This window comes from Petaurus breviceps, unplaced genomic scaffold, assembly GCF_028583685.1.
Source record: "Petaurus breviceps papuanus isolate PSGF00001 unplaced genomic scaffold, PetGlider_PUasm1.0 90630, whole genome shotgun sequence".
NCBI lineage: Eukaryota > Metazoa > Chordata > Mammalia > Diprotodontia > Petauridae > Petaurus > Petaurus breviceps.
Genome location: NW_027187291.1, coordinates 4,509,902 through 4,530,760, shown reverse-complemented (window position 1 = coordinate 4,530,760; position 20,859 = coordinate 4,509,902). Strand labels below are relative to the sequence as shown.

The window sequence follows — 20,859 nt, the reverse complement described above, 5'->3', positions numbered from 1 at the left end:
GCTCGGCTCCCTCTGCCTCTCCCGCCCTATCTCCGCCCCCAATAGCCAATGCTGCTGAGCGGCGGTCCGCGAGGCAGATGCACGCGCTGGGACCCCGCTAGCTCGAGCAGCCGCAGCACGCGCGGAAGAGAGAGCAGGCAGACAGGAAGTGAGGGAGGGGACAGCGGAAGAAGGGGAGGGGCCCGAAGGTCGAGGCCGCTGCGGGGAGGCCGAGCGTGGGGCGGGGTGGCGCGCGTGCCCGGCTTACCTCGCGCGCGCGCTCTGGGTTCCTCGCGCCGCGCCCCCCGCCCGGGAGAGGCGGGCTGGATAGTCCCGGGGCGGGGGGGGGGAGGTTGGAGGGGGGGGGGGGGGGGGGGGGGGGGGGGGGGGGGGGCGGGCGCGGCTTCCCCCGGGGGGGGGCGGGGGGTTCCTCGCGCCGCGCCCCCCGCGGGGGAGAGGGGGGCTGGATAGTCCGGGGGGGGGGGGGGGGAGGTTGGAGGAGGAGGGGCGGGGTGAGGTGAGCAGGAGGCGGTGACGAGGCAGCGAGGCCTGGAGGGAGGGGAAGGAAGGGGCCATGGCCGCCCGCTGAGGCGGCGGCGGGGGGGAGGGGGCAGCTCGACCCCCGGCTCCGGGAGGCGAGGCGAGGACGGACGGACGGACGGACGGACATGGGTCCCCGGAGGAGTAGCAGCAGCAGCAGCCGCCGCCGTCGCCGCCGCTGGAGGACGCGACCCTGAGAGGTCCTGGGGCCCCGGCGCAGCCATCCGGGCGGGGTGAGTGAGGGGGGAGGGGCCTGGGGTCCCATGGCTCCGCCCCCTGACCCTTGACCCTTGCGCCCTCTGACCCGCTGCCGCCAGTGCCGTGTTCTCTTCCCCGCCCCTCCCCCAAGTCCCGGAAGCAGTGGGTGTTTCTCGGTCCCGGGGTGTGGCTTGCCCTCTTCCCCTCCTACCCCCCCCACTCCCCTCGCTTGCCCTGGGGTGGGGGAGGCCCCCAGGCCCAAGGAAGGGGGTTCCCTTTGTTTGGGAGGGAAGACCAGGGTGCCCTGAGGGGCTAGGACAATAGCCACCCGGAGCCCCCAGTCTGGAGCACCCCTTCCCGCGGGGCCCTACAGGGTGTCTGCCCCTTCCTGGGAAGTTGGGGGGATGCGGCAGGACCTTGTTTCTCCCCAGGACTGGGTAGTGATGATGGGAACCTGTGTGGCCTGGGCTCCTCCCTCTCCTTCCCCCCCAGTGTGATGCAGCATCAATGCAGTACTGGGGAAGGTGGGAGAGAAAAACTAACATCCCCCAACCTTAGTGCTCTGTTCTCATTCCTTCTTTAAAAAAAAAAGAAAAGAAGCCCAAACCCACCACCATTCACAAGCCCAGGTTTATTCTCAGTCCCCCCTGCTTGACACATCTAGAGACTCCACAGTTGGGAGGAGGGAACCAGTGAAATAGGTTATTGCTTTCTGCCATGCTGTCTTCAGTCTTGGGCTTGCTTGGTTGGGGGGTGGGGGAAGTCTTCCTTCCCATTCCCAGCTTCTAATCCTCAATCTATGCTGAATAGTAGATACAGAGCTGGAAAGAATTTAAGAGTTCCTCAGTTCCACCCTCTACACTTTACAGATAAGGAGAGGGAGGCCCTTAGGTTAGTAGGTTAAATAATTTGCCTAGGGTCACAAGTATCAAGTGGTAGAGCTAAGATTAAAACCCTGGTTCTGCGCTGCAAAATCTATTGCTCTGGAGTATAATGCAAAAATTCAGCACTGTTCTATGCTCCTTTAACTTAGCCCTTTTACAAGGTTAGCTTCATTGCTTTATGAGAAGAGACCCAGGGTCCTGCCAGTTACAATGACTTTGGGTAAGTCATTTAACTCTTCTAGGCTTCAATGTCTTAATTTGTAAAGTGAAGTGCTTGGACTAGAAAATCCCTAAGATATCTTCTTCCTTTACATTTATGTGAGAATTCAGCAAAGGTCTAGGACAGGGAGTTACCTAAAGTGAAGTGACATGGGTCCCTGCTTTCTGTGGCCACCATGGCAGAGCAGAAGTCACTCTGGGGATGAAATGTATGTATGTATGTTGGTGGAAAGGGTTACACTTAGGAATCTGTTTAATTTCCTACCTTCCACATCCCTTCTCCCCCCCCCCCCATACACTTTGGGAAAGTTGAAATGGCTTAAGGTTTTCAGCTTCTGAAGGAATATTCTTAAACAAGGTGCAAGACCCAGGGATCAGTAAATTGTGGAGGGAGAGGGGAACTGGGAGTGGAGGGACAAGACCTAGGAGAGGTGCTCTGGACTTAAACTATCCTTCCTCCCCCACTTCTCAATGTATACAGCTGTGTTGCCGCCTGCTGTGCTATGAGCAGTCAGAACGTCTTCTCCAGGAGAGTTTGCAAATGAAAATGGAGGAAATGTCTTTGTCTGGCCTGGATAACAGCAAGCTGGAGGTGAGGACTCTCCCATCTGTTTTTCTTTCATCTTTGTTCTCTGGACATCTATATTTGATATCAGCAGCAGAGAGAAGCCATTGGGCATGGTGATATGGTAGAAAGGGCACTGAAGGATTTGGAGTTTTAGGCTTGGGTTCAAATTGTACATTTGCTATTTTCTACCTGTGTGACCTTGAGCAGGTCACATCAACTTTCCAAAAGTAAGTTTTTCTCTTTGAAAAATGAGGAGGTTGAATTAAATGTTCTGAGGATAGACTAGATAATCTCTAAAGTCCTTTCAGTTCTTAACCTTAGGCTCCAGGAATTTGGGTGTCACTTCTTTGGGGAAAAGAATAATTGAGAACTAGGAGAAAAAAAAAATTAGGAATTCAAAATGGAGGATGGCCCTCTTGTGCCTGGATCTGAAGCAGTTGTAGGTAATGTTAGGGAATAATGCTAAAATAGAAAGGTCCCCTTTAATCACTCTTGTTTTTTCGTGGGGCCCAGGCCATCGCTCATGATATTTATACAGACCTGGTGGAAGATGCTTGTTTGGGACTCTGCTTTGAGGTGCACCGGGCTGTCAAGTGTGGCTACTTCTTCTTGGATGACACAGACCCTGACAGCATGAAGGACTTTGGTGAGACTCAGGTGGTGGAACAATACAGGTCTAACCTAGAGGCTTACTTCTTGTCTCCATAGACTTAACCTTGCCCTTGAGCAGAATAATCTGCTTTGCTTTGTGGCTTGGGGTTCTTATGATCAGTTGTGGTATGGGGCTGGATCTTATGGACAAACTCTACCTGGGCTAGGACCTGAGTAGAAATTGAAAAGACCTACTGCTTTTAAAAACAGCCTTGGCTTTCCTGATCTGTGTGTGGGGGGGGAGTGTTGGGGTGCAGGAGGCAAGTAAACAGGGTAGGGATGTGCAGGTGGGAGTGTATTCTTTGTTGTGGTCCTGGCTTAGGATTGGTTTCCTTTTCCTGCCTGTTCCATCTCCACCATGATTGCTGAGCCCTGTGGTGGGTACAGATATGACGTTCAGAGCCTTCCTTAGTGACAGCAAGCCTTTCCTTTCTCCCCCAGTCACTTGTGTCCATCCCTGCCCATGAGGAGCTGCATGTCATAGCTCAAGGGGTAGTTGTATGTGAAATTAGGGCTATTTGGGGCGGCTTAGTGGCACAGTGAGTAAAGCGCCGGCCCTAGAGTCAGGAGGACTGGAGTTCGGTTCCAGCCTCAGACACTTAACAACCACACAAAAAAACTAGCCATGTAACCTTGGGCAAGTTACTTAACCTCAATTGCTCTCCAAAAAGGCCAAAAAAAAAAAAAGAAAAGAAATTAGGGCTATTTACTGAAGGTGTCTAAAGGATTCTCCTTCTTACCCTGATCTCTGTGACTCTCACCTCCCCAGAGATTGTAGACCAGCCTGGAGTGGATATCTTTGGGCAAGTATACAATCAGTGGAAGAACAAGGAATGTGTTTGCCCCAACTGCAGCCGAAGCATTGCAGCCTCCCGCTTTGCTCCCCACCTGGAGAAGTGTCTAGGCATGGGCCGGAACAGCAGTCGCATTGCCAACCGTCGGTAAGTGGGCAGGCACCGAGAGAGGCAGAGGAGGAGACCGGAGGGAAGCTCTCAGTGGAGGGGGTGTCTCCATAACTGCCTCCCGTCTCCTCTGGACAGGATTGCCAGCAGCAACAATATGAACAAGTCTGAGAGTGACCAGGAAGACAATGATGATATCAATGACAATGACTGGTTCTACGGCTCGGAGAAGAAAGGTGGTGTGGATCTGCCTGGGGAATCTCGGGGCAGGGGTGGGGGGCAGTGCTCAGTTCATGGTTCTGTTGTGAGGATGTTGTGCTTTTCGTTGTGGGACCTTAGATTTGGAAACTTCAGGTAATTGCAATCATCTTCCTTTTCTCTTCATAGCAAAGAAGAGAAAATCAGACAAGGTGAGAGATGGGCAGATAGAGGAATGGTGGATTGGGGGGGTACACTGAGGCTGTAATACTTCTTTCTGGGCTCTCAAGGAGCCTTTGTGGGCTCCAGGCTAAGGGTATCGTTGGTTGACCTGGCAACAGGGTATTTAAGTTCTAGGGCAGAGAGAGGAGAAGAATTGGGGGAGTGGGAACTTGGGATGTTCTTATGTCAGCCCCCTTTTATCTTTCCTGCTTCTTTGTTCCATTGTACCCTAATCCTTTTCTCTCTTTCCAGAACCCCAACTCCCCTCGAAGGTCCAAGTCATTAAAACACAAAAATGGTAAGTGGGGTCAGGGAGGACTACAGGCTGTGGCTTTGGGGATAAAAGACTAAGGAAGCCATCCTGGGACAGTCAGTGACCCTTCTGTCATCCCCACATCCTCTCTCAGGTTATTTATAGGTCCATCTACCTATACCTGTGTCCAATCCCCCTCCTGTTTTGTTTTTTCTTCTTCAGGGGAACTTAGCAGCAATTCAGATCCTTTTAAGGTGAGTAGGGCCAATCCTATCTCTGATAGTTCTACATTTTTTTAATCCTTGGGTGGAGTGAATTTTTCTCTGTATGGAGTCATATGGCCCAAGTTGGGAGTGTGTTGCTCCTCATATTAGGGCAAATTGCATGATATTCTAACAGCAAGAAGTGAGTGGTTTGGGGACCCCCTCCCACCTAGTTTCCTCTCATGTGCAGCTGAAAGAATTTACTTGAAAAACTGTGATCATAAAACCTTGCAACTTAAGGGATGTTATATACCAACTAGTGCCTTATTAACTCTTCCCATTTTCCCTCTCACTGGCCTCCTCTAATTTTTTCACAGTATAGCAACTCTTCTGGGATCAATTATGAAACCCTAGGTCCTGAGGAGCTTCGAACCCTGCTTACCACAGTGAGACCCTAGGAAGGGGAGGTATCTGGGTCTGGGAAGGTGTGAAGTGAGAGAAAAATTATGGAGGAGGTCAAGGTAGTGGCAGGGTAGCCCTCTCCCAATGGTTCCATCTGGCTAGCAGCCTCATCTCTTCTGATTTGGAGATTGGGGGAGGAAGGGATGGGGTTGCTGTCATTTTAAGATCCATTTAAGTGGGATCTAGAATTTAGGGAGGAGGGACTATTTAGTAATATGGCATAGACTCATCCTTTTGTCCTCACCTTGCCTTTTGTGTTCTTCTTACAGCAATGTGGGGTGATCTCTGAACACACAAAGAAGATGTGCACTAGGTAAGCAAGGGCTGGGGGCAGAGGGGTGGGTGGAGCTATGGGAAGTGTGGAGCACTTGCTCCTCTATCCTCCAAGGAGTGCCAAGCTAAATAGCATTATCTGTCTTCTCTTCCAACCCTTGAGAGGGGTTGTGGGTTTCAGATGTCTCTGGGAATGAGTCCCTCTATTTTGGTGTGAAATCATAAAGATACACTCTGCCATTCATTGTAGGTAAAACTTCAGTATTCATACTTTGTTGCACAGTATAGGGACCAGATCTTTCTATACAAACCTTCCTCCTTTACCAAGAGAAGATGTGTCCAGGGAACCCAAACAGTGTAGTTGTCTGAGTTTCCTAGCCACAGTTGGGCTGTCATGAACATTTCCCTCACAGGTCCCTTCGCTGCCCCCAGCACACAGATGAGCAGAGACGGGCTGTTCGTGTTTACTTCCTGGGCCCCTCAGCGTAAGCAGCAATTGTAAAGGGACATTGGGGTTAGGGTAGGGGTGGGAAGTGACCTCAGATTATGACCAGTGTCCCTAATATCCCTCTCACCTCCAGCCCTTTGCCTGAGGCAGAGGGTTCTGTAGAAAACGACAGCTTTGATGTGGCTGAGAGCCAGGCCCTGATAAGCCGACTACAGTGGGACGGCTCTTCTGATCTCTCACCCTCTGACTCTGCTTCTTCCAAGACGAGTGAGAACCAGGCTGGGGGGTGGGAAAAACTGGTTGGGGGCCAGTAAAGAATTCTTAGTTTCCCTGTGCCCGGCACATTGTCCAACAAGGGGAGTAGAAGTGTAGAAATGTCTGCCCTACAGTTTATATAACTGGGGCAGTTTCAAGTAGTTTTCCTTAGATTTATTCTCTAATGCCTTCTCCCTCAGGTACTAATAACTCCGAATCGAGGAAGACCAAGAAAAAGAAACCCCACCTGAGTCTAGTGGGGGCAGCTCCAGGCCTCAGCTCCAACAAGAAGAAGAAGCCAAAGCCCCCTGCGCCCCCCACACCGAGCATCTATGATGACATCAATTGACCAGAGGCTGGAGGGTGTTCCCTTATTTGGGCCAATCTTCCCCTCCTCCTCACCCCTCCAAATCTGGTTGACAGGTGGCAGCCTTCAGCAAAGGCCAGAGATTTGGGGTTGTGAATTATGGGGAGGAGTCATGCCAACTCCTGGTTTGAACCACAGCATGATGGCAGGATCCTATTGACTGTGCACGACCCTCAGGCGTGCAGGATTCAGACCTGGACATGCTCTGCCTTGAACGAGTTTTTCAGGGGAGAGTGTTTTTCTATTTATTCTGTGATTTCCTGGATGTCCAGCTGGGATTGTGAGGAGAGGGGGCCAGACTTGTATACCATGCTAGGGTGCATATACTGCCTGCCTTTCACCCTGGGGATTGAATGAAATTCCATGGAAGGCACATTGTGGCTATCCAGGGGGCTGTGCATGGGGAACTGAGCCCCAGAGAGGCCTCTTGACTGCCTTCCACAATGTGAATGGGTCTGGTGCTTGTGGCTGAGGGGGCTACTCTGCTGCCCATTTCCAGAGTCCTGGCCAGTGACCCCTCTTCCTGGAGTGGGTGGGTAGGCACAGAGTATTTCTTTCTTGGGCAGTTCAGACTGCTTCCCCTCTCCACCTTTCTCCTCAGTATCTTAGGGCCACCTGGGCCATGGGAGCTGCCCCTTTGTTGGAGAGCCAAGGGGGGATGCCAGAAACCTCTGGCTTCAGGGAATGGGAAGGGAAAAGGGAGGAAGGGGAAACTACTTATTAGAACTTTCCTTTTCTCCCTTCCCTAAATTCCAGAACCCTTGGGGGACAGGGCTCCAAAGTGAGTGGGAACGGTGCTGCTTTATTTGAAATGTTTTCTTACCTCATCCCCTGCCCTGGGAAAGGGCCCAGCCTCACCCTCAGGGTAGCCCCAAGTTCCCCTTGCTTTTACCCTTTTGTCCTGATAGGACTCCCCAGGTCCTTATTTGCTGCTTGCTGCCCTCTTTCACTCCTATGTGCTTTAGTTCATCTCTTGCCTTTCCTTCTTAGCTTCCCCCCCCCCCAAATTATTTATTCTGAACTTGTAATCTGACCCTTTGCAGAGAGTCTTGATCTTATATAGTAGGTGGGAAGAGGGTAGATGTGGTGCCTATAGGCTTGTACCAGAGGAGAAAGAGATGTGGTAGATAATTGCCCATTACATCCTGCAAAATTGGCATGAAAGTATTTCCTTTTCTCTCCACCTTGCCACACAGACCGGTCAGGGCTGGGGTACTGGGATGCTTATCAGTTTGAAAGTAGGTGGGAATACTGCTAAACTTGAAATGGACAATATCCTGAGAAACCCTACAGGGGGTGGGCATGTATCTTTCCTTTCCTTCCAGGATGGGGCGGGGGGGCTGGGTGGAAATCCATCAATGATCTGGCCTACTAGATGCTAGCATTAGTAGCCAGGAATGGATTAACAAATTTGGGTGGGTTCTAGATAGCTAGCAGAAGTAGCAGATTGGGGGACCCCCCCCCCAGTTCTTAACCCACCATCTCCAACTCCCTGGCTGGGCCTGGTTACAGATTGGTTTTTAACCCAAGAATTTTGTTTTGTTTATAAAAGGGAGAAATAAAGCCAAACCTGTGTGTGTTATAGTAGAGGCTGGGCCCAGGGCAATCCCTCCCCCTTTATAGGAGGGAACCCAGTGCCCCTTAGCCCTTCCAAATCATGTCTTGGAAGTAGGTTGGTATTGGAGAAGAAGGGGCAAATGTGCTGGGTGGGGGCATGGAACCCCCACCACCTGAGAGGTGGCTGTAGCTCCCAGGGCCCGGTGATGCTCCTTTTACTATACTGAGGCCCATGTGGTTCCTACCTTCCCCTTCCTGTCTGTAGAGGGAGAGCTAGGAAGTTGGTTGGGAAATTTCCCGATGTTGACTTGCCCAACCATAGTTCACCTCCCTGGGCACAGCCCCAGTCCCTGCTGGGCTATATGATGAGCCCAGCCCAGCTGGGATCTTTAGGGAACAATTTCTTTCCCTTTGGGGAAAGAGGGCTTATTGCCCTTTAATTGCTGGGTTAGGAGCTTTCCCGGCCTCCCCTTCCCTTTCTCTAGTAACAGGATATGTGGATTTTGCTTCCCATCCTTCCCCCAGTTCCCAGCTAGATGTATTGTCCATCCTGTAGCCTATCACGTCGAGTATGTGTGTGGGGGTTCTGTATTGATTTTTTTGTGTGTGTGGCCGGTGGCTTTTCTCCTTCCATGCATCACTCCCCCCCTGCATGCCCAAGGGCCACCTGCCTGGCATTAATGCATGCTGGGGCCATTGGGAGGGAGGGGGTGTTGCTGTCCTGTGGTTTTGAAATTTTATTTTTGCATATGTAATCCATCTTGTACAGGTAGCTAACTTCGTAAACGCTGTGTATTCCCCATTCCCCCATGGCTGCTGGTGTAAATAAATTGCATTTTCCTGTTGTTAACTATGCTTGTTCATCCTCCACCATCACTCTGGGGGAAGGGCTGGAGATCAACCCACTTGTGAACACAATGAAAGCCCAGAGGCAACTTGAGTGACCAAGGCTGGTCACAAAAGCAAAACTTTATTCAGTCACAGGCAGTGGCCATCAAGTTAAGAGCCACAGGGGCAGAAGTCTTCATGCCACAAGGGCAAAGTTATTTCAACCACAGAGGGCATGATAGTGCAGACATTTCTTCATGGTGTCCTGGTCATGGGTTTGAGGCAGTAGCAGACCTAGCCCTATTCCTACACTTCTTGATCCCAGGGTTTTGCCTTTTGACTCTCAAGAGTTCTGTCTCAATTGTAAAGGGCTTTGTAAAAAAACAACTACGCAAGCAAAATGCTCTAGAAAAGGGGAGAACCTTGGAAATTCCAGAATGTGAACCATCCTACTATTGCTACTGCCAAGGGACTGAAGAGAAGATCTGATCCAATGAGGCACCTTGGCCCTGCCCACCCCCTTCCTGAAACTGACTAGATTTGGTCATATAAAGAAACTACTGACTTGACCATAGAAACAAGAGGAGGTGGTTCAGCTGATGACTAGGCACAGGGGCCCTGTCACCCCTGACAGATGCATGCTGTGGGTACTGCTATGCTCCCCTTGCTGGCTGCCCAATATAGAGAGCAGCCATGCAGGAGCTCCAGTGCGTGCAAAGCTGGTAGCACACAGAAGAGATGGGGGCAGCTGGCAAAGGGCCCCCTCTATATTTTAGGGTCACCTAAGAGCCTGTACCTCTGACAAATGGGACCATCAGCACAGAGCCCACCCAAGGGAAGGGCAATCACACTAGCATTAGGGGTATGTGTGTCTTTGGGGGGTGGGGGGTGGAGTCCTCATTTCTACCTGAGAGTTGTTAATGGGCAGGGGAAGGGGCATGGTCACCCTGGTTGGGGTAGAGTTGAGGGCATGGAAGAGGCCATGTGCCTACCTCCCATGGAGGGCCCACATCCCTTTTACCGACCACCACTGGCCCTGGGGTCCTTGGCACCCAACTCTGGGCAGGGAAATAGGAAGGGGAAGGAAGACTGTGGCTCTTCTTCCCACCCCCACGGTGTCTTTATCGTCCATACATCCCAAAAACCAGGAAGCTGAAGAAGACAGTGACCCCTACCAAAGAAACAGTGGCAGGCGCTGTGAAGAACTGTCGGTAGTTGATACGGAAGTACCAGACTACACCCAGCAGCACCACAAATACAGGCACCATGAGGCTGCCCACATTGACGCTGAGACCAGGCGGCTCTGTGGTGGGAGAAGTGGGCAGTGAAGAGGGGCCAGAGGCTGTTGGCCCTGGGGGTGATCGGTGACAGTGGATTACACAGTTGTCAGTGATGTTTAGGGAGCGCAGGGTTCGAGCTGGATCCTGCAGCAGGCGGCCTTGGTAAATCAGTTTCATCTGATTCTCCTGCCCAGGAAAGTATTTGCTATGAAAACAGGAGGCAAAAGTCAGAATGATGAACACAGCTGGGGGACAGAAAGAGAAAAATTTATGAAGGGAGAATAGCTTAATTGCACATTCTCAGAGACCTCTCAGGTGTGCTGGTCTTGTGCCAGTCTTCCTACCTAAGGGTCAGGAACCCATCTTCCCTTGCTTACCTCTTGAGGGTGCCCACGGTGTCCTCAGGTCTGGCCACAGCCAGCTCCTCTGTGTCATTGAGGAATTTGAGCCGAACGTTGATGAGACCAGGGTTAGGCAGAAGGTGGGTGCTACCCTCAGACCTCAGGGAAGCTTCTGGACTGCTGCCCTCACCACTAGTTGCCCGGTTAGGCAGCCCCTGTATGTCAAGCAGGTGGTCGAGGCCTGGCTCAACCCCGCCCCCTGCACCAGGCTCACCTGCTGAGTCCCCCCCACCTTCCTCCTCAGCTTTCTCCTCAGTACCCTCTTCAAGATGGGTGGCCTCAGCTGGCTCCGAGGTGCCTGGCCCCCCGACCAGGTGTTCCACGTGACCAAGACGGAGCACAGAGGTGTCACCAGCTGCCACAATGGTGCCCAGGAGCTGGCTATTGCCAGCATCTGCCACGTAGGTGGAGAGCCAGGCCAGTATGAGGGCCAACACCAGCACCACCACACCCACCACCACTGTCACCTCATTGCCCACGCCTTCAATGAGGGTGGTATCAGGTGGTTCCATGGCTGGAATTCTCACTGGGTCTGAGCTGCAGGGGCACAAGGAGGAGAGTATTAGGTGGGGCCTGGAGAGGGCAACTGTTATCTCCTGTGTCTGTGTTGTAACTGTCCCAACTCAAGGGAAAATGGACTCTGGTACACATATGGAGGGAAGAATCCTCTACAACCAAGAATAAAACCTGTCCTCCAATGTGAACCTCAAACTTCCAAATACCAGGAAATACAATTCCTTCTTGGGTCTCTTTTATAATCCCAAGCCTCAGGGTCTCTCTGCATTAAACATTAAGATGGAGAAGGAGAAACATTCTTTGGGACCTGGATCATACCAGATTCTTCACCAGTGAGTGTTTTGAGGATCTCTGGGAGAGGTAAAGGGCCTAAGTTAAGTTGCCTCTGATGAACAAGGACACAATGCTGTCACCTAAAGCTTCCCAAACTTTGACCTTTCCTTTCCCCTTTGCCCCTAAAGTGCTGGGAACACAGTTTTAAGGTCTCATAAAATACTGTAGGCTTAGGAAAGTTGTCACTGTCTCCGAGAGAAGTGTGAGGGCAGACCAAACCCAGGCTGGAGGAGGGGACACAGCCCTGGGCCCTCCCTTGAGTTCGGAGATGCCCCTTGGGACCCCACCTGCCCCGGGGGTATTCTCCTTATCAGGCGGTCATTAGGAAGCTGAGTCCAATGGGACCGCGGGCTTCTTCCCTCTGGGCACAAGACACAGGACCCCAAGGCAATCCACCAGGACACACACACCCTGCCCCCTCCACCACTCAGCAGAACTGGGGTAAGCGCCCCGAGGGCAGGCATCCCAGTAGGGGCCCGGTATGGCACCTGGCACGAAGGAGGGGCTTGAACTGCTAGCTGGATGGAGAGACCCCCTCGGAGGAGGCTCCCTCGCCCACCCATTCCTTCTCCCCGGGCTCGGACTCGACCCCGCCTCAAAGGGGCAGCTCCGGGCCAGTTCCCTCCTGGCTCCCTCGGAAACTGAGCTGGGTAGAAGCCCGTATTCAGGACCCAGGCCTGACCCGGCTTTTGCCTCCCAGCGCCAAGAACGCTCCCGGGGCGGGGTCGGAGGTCACGCCCTGCCACCCTACCCCCTCAAGCTGGGGCAGGGGCGGGGCCAGGAGGGAGGGGCCGAGGGGCGGCCGCGGGGGGTCCTGGGAAATGGAGGGTACCGTCTGGAGAAAGGGGAGGAACGCCCGGCACCGGGGCAGGGGGACCAGCCCGACGGCGGTTCTCCGAGGGCCCTCATCTAACCTGTCCAGGCGTCCTGGATGCTCCGGGACAGTCCCGGATCTCACCTGCCCGTCCGGGGGAGGGGGGGGGGGGGGGGCATCAGCAGCCCCGGATTCCTTCCAAGACCGGGTCTTCCGGCTCGCGCCGGAAGCTACTTGGACGCGAGACGGGAAGTCCCGCCTCCGCCCTCTCCCCGCCGCCGTTGCCGCGGATAGGAGCCACTGTAACTGGGTACATTTGAAAAGCCGACTTCCGGGGAAACTGCCGGCAGAGGCCAGTAGGGAGAGGGGCGGGACCCTCCGCGGGGCATGGCCAGCAGCAGCAATAGGTCGTACCGAGGGGCGGAGACAGAGCGCATCCTTGTTTTGTTTGGGTGTGAGCCCGAAGGACCTCGAGTAGGCAGGCCCGGCTCGGTGGGGTCCTCCGCCCCTTCAGTCCTGCTGGAAAGATCCTTAAAGACGGCTCTTGTCTAATCCCCATTTTATAGATGAGGAAACCGAAGTCCCTAGAGGGGAAGTGATTTGCTCAGTCACACTGCTGGCATTAGGATCAGAGGAGTAAGAGCTGGAAGGGGACTGTCCAGAGAACATTAGTCGAACACCCCGACACCCCCACCCCTTCATTTTACAGAAAGGGAAACGGGCCGAGTTAAACTTCAACAAATACTAATTCTGAAATTTGTATTTCACCGGTAGAGCCAGGATTTTAATTCAGGGCCGAGGACTGCCTAGTTTCCTGCCACAGTCCTCTCTGGATCTTTGTCCCGTTCTGTCTGTCCACCTTTCTACCCAACTCACACCCTCTCCCCAATGAAAGTGAAAATGAGGACGGCTGTTATGCGATCATTGATTGTTCACACAGAACAGCCATCGGCCTCCTATCAAGGCTGCGGCTTTGGGAGGCAGGAAGCATGAGAAAGCCAGCTGGCAGTTTGGAGGTCTGGCCTAGAGAGGAAACGGGCAACCCCTCCAGCTCCCTTCAGCCACTCCCTTTGAGGGGTCTCTGTAACCTCTTTTCTCCAAAACTTCAAGGAGTAGAATTTCACATCAAGAAACTCCGGTCCCAGGCCAAACCGTCTCGTACCCCTCCAGAATGGGAATGGAATAGAAACTGAGGCATCTGATACAAGCCATGTGCCTTGATTGGGAGCCAGGGGAACAGGAAGATAGATATGGAGGTGCAAGACTTAAGAGTCAATGACACAGGCTACTCATTTGTCAGTTGCTTCTATCCAGGAGGTGATAAGCAGGAAGTACTTTGGGTTCTAGCTTCTCTGTAGTGGTACCCAAAGTAATGCCCTTTACATTTAAGAGACAGAAGAATCAAGCCCTAAGATTCCCACCCTCCACTTCTCCCCAAGCACCAGGTGCCTACCAGTACTGGCTGTCTTGACAAATGGTCATTGTGAAGGATCCTCCACAGTCTGTGAGAGGGGTTCACGTTTGTTATGACAACATGCATACTTAGGTTTGTCATGTTTTTTGCTTTTGTTTAATAAAAACTCCCATTGAGCATCCTTCCCGTTAATTGTGGCTTTGGGGGAGGGGGAGGAGGTTCTCCATGGTGTCCTTTGCTCTATTTCAGTGGTTCCATGGGCTTAAAAGGCTGAGAACCACTGCTCTCCAAGAGCTCCTTCCTCTAAATGAGAAGGGTTGTAACAGCCACAAACAGGACCTGGGCATCCAGAAACTTCCCCAACTCAAGCTCACTGAATTCATCCCTCAATCCGAAGAAGCATGTAGTCCTCTGGCAGGGGGCAGTGGAAGCTGGGATACAGCAAGGCGACAATGGTTCTTGAGGTAGCTCCGGAGGGCATGCCTTGCCAGGTGCTGCAGCCTCCGGGGCTGGTTTGCCATTTGGAAGGCTGAGTTGTAGAAGGCTTCATGTTTCTAAGTCAAGAGAGAAAATTAATTCACTCAGTATCCTTGCCTCACAGCTGTCCCATTAGGGGACAATCTAGGTTAGATGGAGAGATGGGCACTGCCCACCCCCAATCTTAGGGGTCCCTGATGATTTATGAAATATAACTGGGCAAGAGGTACAAAAGGGAGCACTCATCCGAGGGAGTGGTGGAGGGTTAAGGGTAGGAGAGGAGGAAAGGTCTGTTTAGGTTCTTAAGAGAAGTCTGGGATACTTCTCATGTAGTCAATTCTTTATATTTTATTCTTTCTGACGAGGACCTCCTCCATCTTTTCCAACACACCTCCCCAATTCCCTCCTACAAGTAAGTAGGTCTTACATGGCTAAAACTACTTGCTAGCTCTTCTCCCTCTACTCAGTAATGGTCAGAACTGTGTCCAGACACCTCTGTGTCTCGTCTCAGGGTAAGGGTGTCTCTGGAGGTGAGGTCTCCACCTCTTCCCTTGTGCCTTGCATAAGGCTAAGCTCACAGGAGACACTGTCAGACATACCTGCCACAGCTCTGGGGGAACGGCCTCTGCCCAGGTTTCACTAGATGGGACACAAGAGTAGGCATTGAGCAGTACTTCCAGGGCTTGTGGAGATGAAGCACACAGCTTCAGCATCTGTGGGAGGAGGGCAGAGGATAGAACACTAGAAGGAAGCACTCCTCATCATCCCTTTACCCTAGGGCCAGGTGAGTTCGATCACATCTCCTGAAACCTAGTTCCAACCTTGTTTTGAGGGGGCTAGGTAGGCAGAATGTAGGATATGATTAGGGTTTTTTCCTTCCCTTTTCCATACCTCCATTTATTTTTCTACTAAGGCATGTTCCCTAACCTTCTAGCTTCCAGTTGCTTTCCCTCTTCCTTATCCGCTGGGCCCCTCAAAATTCAATCCCTACCTCCTTATTTCCACCCCAAATTAGGCACATAACAAGTACTAGGAGTTAGAAAAGACGTAGGAAGAGATAAGCCAAGCCATCACCCGGGTCAAGGTAATAGAACCTCTAGGACATTCTTTTCTTTTGTCCTCCCCTGACTGGCTTTCTTCTTGACAGCATCATTTGGCCCCAAAGGCTAATATCCAGCCATACCCTTATACTCCATGCCTCCCAGACCTGGCCTTCCCTCCTTTGCCTCCTGCCCCCTGGACTGTCCCATCCCTTTGTTTTCCATCACCTCTGGGCGGATGGGCTGAGCCCATAGTCCAGTAGGGCAGCGATGAGGACCTCAGGCTTCCTGTCAGGGACGTCCTCAGCTGCCTGTAGAGCATAGTCCATGGGTGTGTGTCCAGCCCCATTGGGAGCATCAGCCTTTGCCCCATGATACAGCAGCAGTTCTGCCAGATGCTCACAACCATTGACACAGGCATTGTGGAGTGGTGTGTGGCGCTTTCGGCCTGCTGCCCGGGGATCTGCCCCAGCCTCCAGGAGTCACTGGACCACCACCTCATGCTGCTGTCCTGGCCCTTCAGCCCCAGCACAAGCTGAGTTGAGGGCAGTCTCTCCTTGGCCTGTACGCAAGGCCACATCAGCCCCATACTGAAGGTACAAGGCTAACATGTTCCTCTAAACCCCGACCAGCAGCCACATGTAAGGGTGTGACCTTACTTTCCCTTGAGGCCAGGTTCACGGATGCTCCCATTTCCAGCAGTAATTTGGCACATCTGGTGGGGTAACAGGAAAACCAGAATAAATTCCCTACCAGAGATCCTAAACCCCTTGGCTTAAGTCCCTCCAAACTCTCCGGATAAAGTGAGAATCCAAGAAGTCTGAAAGTCTTTAGAGCTACAAAGTATGGCGGATATAGAAGCTCATCAGCATCCTTTGTACAGGGACTCCCTTGGCCAGCTTCTTCCTCTAGCTGTGCTTTGGACTTCCCTATTCCAGAAGCTTCCCTAAGTTCCCTTAGCCAACATTCCTTTCCTGTGTCCTATGGAAATCTGGAGCTCTGCTGGGCAAGAGAATTTGCCTTCCTTTCTGCAAGACACTGGGATATGTATACAAAGAAAAAGACACGGTCCCTGCCCACAGGGAGTTTTTCAGTCTAGTAGGGAAACAAAATGAAAACAAACATAAAACTATGAATGATGATTCAACTATTCTATGTCAAGTGACATCTCAGCCCCAAAGGAACCTACCGTAAAGATGCAGGGGTAGTACACAGGTGGAGGGGGGCCATGCCTTCCTCTGACAGAACATTAGCATTGGCTCCAAAATCAAGCAGCAACTTCACACAGTCTGGCTGGGCCTGGGCACAGGCTTCATGCAAGGCTGTCTGGCCCCCAATTCGGGCATTTGGATCAGCACCCTGAAGGATCAGGTGGCGGACACAGTTGGTGTAACCTCGGGCTGCCAGAATTTGTAATGGGGTCGTCTGCTTGGTCTTTGGGGTCAGTACCCAGAGACCTGGGAAAGGGGGTGCAAGAGATACATATCATTAAAAAGGGCCATGAGCAGAATAAAGACTAAACTGGGAGAGGCAGGAAAGGGATGGACACAACTATTTCCCTCAAAGGGCATGAGAACAGGACTATGGAGTGGACAGAATGAAGCATCTTCTACCAAGATGGCGAGGAAAATCCTCAATATACCAGATGAAACACTGGGCATTGGCCAGGCTGTCACAGGTCACTGTTGTTCCTCTACCAAAAAAACGAGGTACGGAGGGGTAAGCTGAACAGCATTCACAAGAACTTTGGGAACATTCTCTAAGGGGAGAAAGTACTGACACATCTTGGTGTCAATACCAGCAGCAGGTAGGGAATGGTGTCTAAAACTCTTACCCAATGACATTCTTTTCATTCCCCTCTTTCTACCCACTTAGGCACCTTCTTGATGCCCCTTACCCAGTTCAGCCGACCAAGCCAGCTGGTCACTGACAATCTCCACAATCATGTTGGCTCTTGCTTCATCCTGGAACAGGGCCTGGATCCGTTGTAGATCACCCACAAACAGGGCATTATGGACAGTTGGATCCCGGCAATAGCAAGGGGTTTGAGTAAGTTGAGTCTGAATGCTTGGAGGGAACCTCCGGTTGTAGCGCTGCCGGGCAGCTGCCCGGCACCAATCTTCCCATTCTAGCCACTCTTGCTGCAGGCGAAGTGAGCGCAAAGTAGAAGTGAAGGGGAAAGTCTCCCTCGCCATGCTGTGGTGGGCTCAATTTATGAGTGGGTGCCCAGGCAATACTGGGCTCACACTACATTACCATCTCTGCTCTGAGAAGCCCCCCTTTGCCAAAGCTGTTTGTTCAAAAGCAGCTGAGGCTATAAATAGGCCTCCCTGGCAATCTGATCAACAGGTTTTGTGCAGCGTCATGGTCCCAGTAGAGAAAACCATAGGCCTGAGCCCCCTCCAGAGGCCACACTGTCTTATTAACATGTTTACTTTCATGCTGATAGGTACAGAAGGTCCCAGCTGAGGCTACTTTCTGGATGCCCATGGCAAGGTCCAGGGGTGAAGGAAAAAGAAATCAAGTAGCCTGGGTTTTCCTAGTTGCAGGAGGACATTCATCAGTTGTTTGGATGACTGACAGATCCAGTAAGTAAAGGGAGATGGAATTAGTCACCAAAGTTAGCAAAAGGAGACATGCCTCCAGCCTCCACACAAAACAAGAGTGCAAAACCTAGTGAGGTTTCCTTCATAACAGGGACTTAAAAGGAGAAGACCAGCAGTTAGCCACTACCTACACTTATCTCCTTCCCTTCCATTCTCCCTCTAGCTCAGGCAATAAATAAGGGGACAAATAAATAGCCTGAAAAAGGCCAAAGAGCAGTCCATTCTCTCCCTCGGTCAAGCTTCCAGTCCCCACAAATTGGCAAATTTCATCACTTCCAGGTGCCTGGAAGTTATAGGAAGGTAAAAAACTGTCCAAAAGTAAAACAGAAGGTCTTTAGGCAGACAGTGGATGACCACTTATTGGGGGTATAGTTTAGAGTTCGTTCCTTCTTGGATTGGACCAAGATTCAAGGAAGCGGTGCAGCAAACTCATCTCTCCCCAAGGGGATGGCAGCTTTACTTAGACACCTTTAGACGAGGGAATGACGCCAAGAAACAGCATTTGTCAGTAAAGGGATCAGTAATCCATCTTCTACTAGCTCTCCTAATGTGAGGGAGGCGTCTTTCACAGTTATCCTAAAGACACAGCAGGAGCTCGATATAATCCAAGGGCAATCAAACTTGTTGGATACCCTGAGCTTTTTGAGAGCCTCCTCCTCCTGATACACCATGCTGTGCTCTTGCCGAGGGAACTAAAGGCCTCTATTTGTTTCAGACCTATCCAGAGCTCTCTGCCTTCAGCCTTTCTTCCCTGCAAAAGCTGTGTCTGATAACCTTCCCACCCCTACCACCCCATCCCGAGTCCTGCTTAATAAGTGTACTTGGGTCCTACTTTGGTATAAACACCTGAGCAGAGGAAGGCTGATTTGGCTCAATCATCTTACTCTTTTTCCAAACCAGCCCACTCACCACACCCTGCCTCTGGCTCCACCTGTCCCATGTAGGTAGGGGTAGATAGTTAAGGAAGTGAGTGGGTAGGTAAAGGATCCCTCCCCTCTCCTCTGATATGTTTTGTGCAGGAATGAGATCATGACCACAAAGATCATTAGAGAAAGATGCCTCTATAGACTCAGCTATGATTAACTCTTGGAACTTGTTATTGTATATTAAACTGCCAACCATCTAGTTGCACCAGTTAGCAACCCACAGCTGAATTCCCATGATTGGAGATCAGTAAAGCAGGGTGGGGCTGAGGGAGACAAAGTGTGTAGTGTGTATTCCTTTCCTCTCTTGGAGGGGCACAAAACACTCAAGGTGAATTGTGGATGGGGGTTGGTGGTTGGGGGTAGGAATCTTGTTAGAGAAAGGAACAGAAACAGCACCCTTGTCTTCCAGATCTACTCTTGGCACCTTCCCCATCCTTGACCAGTAGAGAGCACTAAACTGAAGGGTACCCTCCTTGTGGTACCCACAGAGTATCTTTGCCTATCTCTCATGCTCCCCAAGCAGTTAAGCAACATGAGTGGAACAGGATTTTTTCTGTCCCCATATTACTATCAACATACAGAGACTGCTTCATTCAGCATTTACTGAGCACAGATTCTGTGCGAGGTGCCATGAGAAACACAATGTAGGACACAATCACTGTTTTCAATAAGTTTACACTGTAATTGAAAGGCCTAGACACATACCTCTAATAACTACAGTGCAAGGTAGAATAAGTGCTTTGTGAGAAGTATTATGGTACAGGAAAAACAGCAATGGATTTGAATCCTGAATATGTTGATTGGTATGACCTGGACAAGTCCTTTCAACTTCATGGACCTCAGTTTTTTCCTTCATACAATAAGAACATTTCTAAAGTCCTTTCCAGCTTTAAACTCTACAGCTATTTTTTTCATCTTTGTATCTTTTAACATGTGTTAAACAGAGTTCAGAAGAGAAAGGCCTATGGGTTGGAAGAGTCTGAGGGAATTTCTTGGAGACAAGATTGATCTGGGCCTTGAAAGCTAGATGGGGGTCTGATAAGCAGAGATGAGATTGGGGCAGGAGATTTGGTAGAGATAAAAGTGGTTAGGTGTATATACATCTGAGGGATGGAAAAGAGACCAGCTTAGTTATAGTAAAATATTCATGTAAGAAAGGTATATCAGGGGCAGGTCATGGTGTCAAATATGGCACAAGGGTCAGTCCCTCTGGCTACCTCGTTGTGCTTTTGCATTGGCTGCTATTCATGCCTGAAATGTCCATCTTCCTCACCTCTGACTCCTAGAATCTCCCACTTCCTTTAACCCTCAGCTCAAACACCAAATTTTCATGGAGTCTTTCTTAATATCTCCAACTTCCAATATTTTCCCTCCCAAGCAATATTACATTTGGTTACTTGTATTTATTAACTTTCTATTTATTCTGAATAGACATACACACATAAACATATGTACACTTCGTAGTATCCCACCTTAGAAAGTAAGATCCCTGTGATAGGGGTGTTTCATTTATTATTTTATAATACAGTGTCTAAGACTTAGAACATAAGAAATGCTTATTGAATGACTGATTGCCTCCTCCATCCCCTTTTGCCTTTCCTTTTCTCTTTTTAGCCTCACAATGGAGACACATTTTAGAAAATGGGAAGTTATGTTTTAGAGAGAGGCTGCAGGCCTAAATAAGGTGGTCCTTGAGAGCAAACTGGCAATTCAAACCTAAGCCCAGAAGTCCCTAATAACCCTTTGGGTCCTCTCCTTCTCTGGCAATGAGCAGCAGATGTTAAGCCAACTCTATTTTCCCCAACTGCATTAATTTAGAGATGGGACAAATATAAAGAACTGTGCCCTATCCTCCTCTTTGATGAGTCCCTGATTTGGGAGTAAACTACTGAAATCACTGCAGTAGGAGATTAACAGCTAATGTTCCAGTGTTCTCTTCTGTGAAGGCTCTCTGGACTGAGAGCTCAATCCTCCCTCAAGACATTATGGCACCCAGGATCAAAATGGATAGGAAATACAAGGACATACAGAAGAAGCCAAAGAGG

At 50.9% G+C, this 20,859-nt stretch overlaps 3 protein-coding genes across 8 annotated transcripts; 1 reads left to right on the top strand and 2 right to left on the bottom strand.

Annotated features, from left to right (window-relative positions):
- Nucleotides 1-504: 504 nt before the first annotated feature.
- On the top strand, nucleotides 505-9,029 carry ATXN7L3 (ataxin 7 like 3). 4 transcript variants are annotated; one of them, XM_069064436.1, is made up of 13 exons: nucleotides 505-752; nucleotides 2,302-2,412; nucleotides 2,902-3,034; nucleotides 3,809-3,980; nucleotides 4,080-4,177; nucleotides 4,329-4,351; nucleotides 4,614-4,659; nucleotides 4,837-4,868; nucleotides 5,195-5,263; nucleotides 5,549-5,592; nucleotides 5,966-6,037; nucleotides 6,134-6,267; nucleotides 6,456-9,029. In XM_069064436.1, the coding sequence occupies exons 2-13, from the start codon at nucleotides 2,362-2,364 to the stop codon at nucleotides 6,602-6,604; spliced, it is 1,023 nt and encodes a 340-aa protein (XP_068920537.1). In that variant the 5' UTR covers nucleotides 505-752; nucleotides 2,302-2,361; the 3' UTR covers nucleotides 6,605-9,029. The 4 variants fall into 4 exon arrangements, with proteins under 4 accessions (XP_068920537.1, XP_068920540.1, XP_068920539.1 ...); XM_069064438.1 differs by lacking the exon at nucleotides 505-752 and adding an exon at nucleotides 986-1,821; XM_069064437.1 differs by lacking the exon at nucleotides 505-752 and adding an exon at nucleotides 1,873-2,029.
- An 83-nt stretch (nucleotides 9,030-9,112) lies between these two features.
- Nucleotides 9,113-12,630, bottom strand: TMUB2 (transmembrane and ubiquitin like domain containing 2). Of its 3 annotated transcripts, none has more exons than XM_069064442.1 (3): nucleotides 12,452-12,630; nucleotides 10,665-11,225; nucleotides 9,113-10,492 (listed from the first exon to the last, which is right to left on the bottom strand). In XM_069064442.1, exons 2-3 carry the CDS (start codon nucleotides 11,198-11,200, stop codon nucleotides 10,129-10,131), a joined length of 900 nt encoding a protein of 299 aa, XP_068920543.1. In that variant the 5' UTR covers nucleotides 11,201-11,225; nucleotides 12,452-12,630; the 3' UTR covers nucleotides 9,113-10,128. The 3 variants fall into 3 exon arrangements, with proteins under 3 accessions (XP_068920543.1, XP_068920541.1, XP_068920542.1); XM_069064440.1 differs by having other exon boundaries at nucleotides 12,496-12,599; XM_069064441.1 differs by lacking the exon at nucleotides 12,452-12,630 and adding an exon at nucleotides 12,026-12,291.
- Nucleotides 12,631-14,135: 1,505 nt separating this feature from the next.
- Nucleotides 14,136-20,737, bottom strand: ASB16 (ankyrin repeat and SOCS box containing 16). Its single transcript, XM_069064435.1, is given in 8 exon segments — nucleotides 14,136-14,178; nucleotides 14,180-14,319; nucleotides 14,842-14,955; nucleotides 15,511-15,530; nucleotides 15,533-15,887; nucleotides 15,889-15,997; nucleotides 16,472-16,739; nucleotides 17,180-20,737. Coding segments are annotated over 8 exon segments (1,347 nt in total). The 5' UTR covers nucleotides 17,478-20,737.
- Nucleotides 20,738-20,859: the final 122 nt, after the last annotated feature.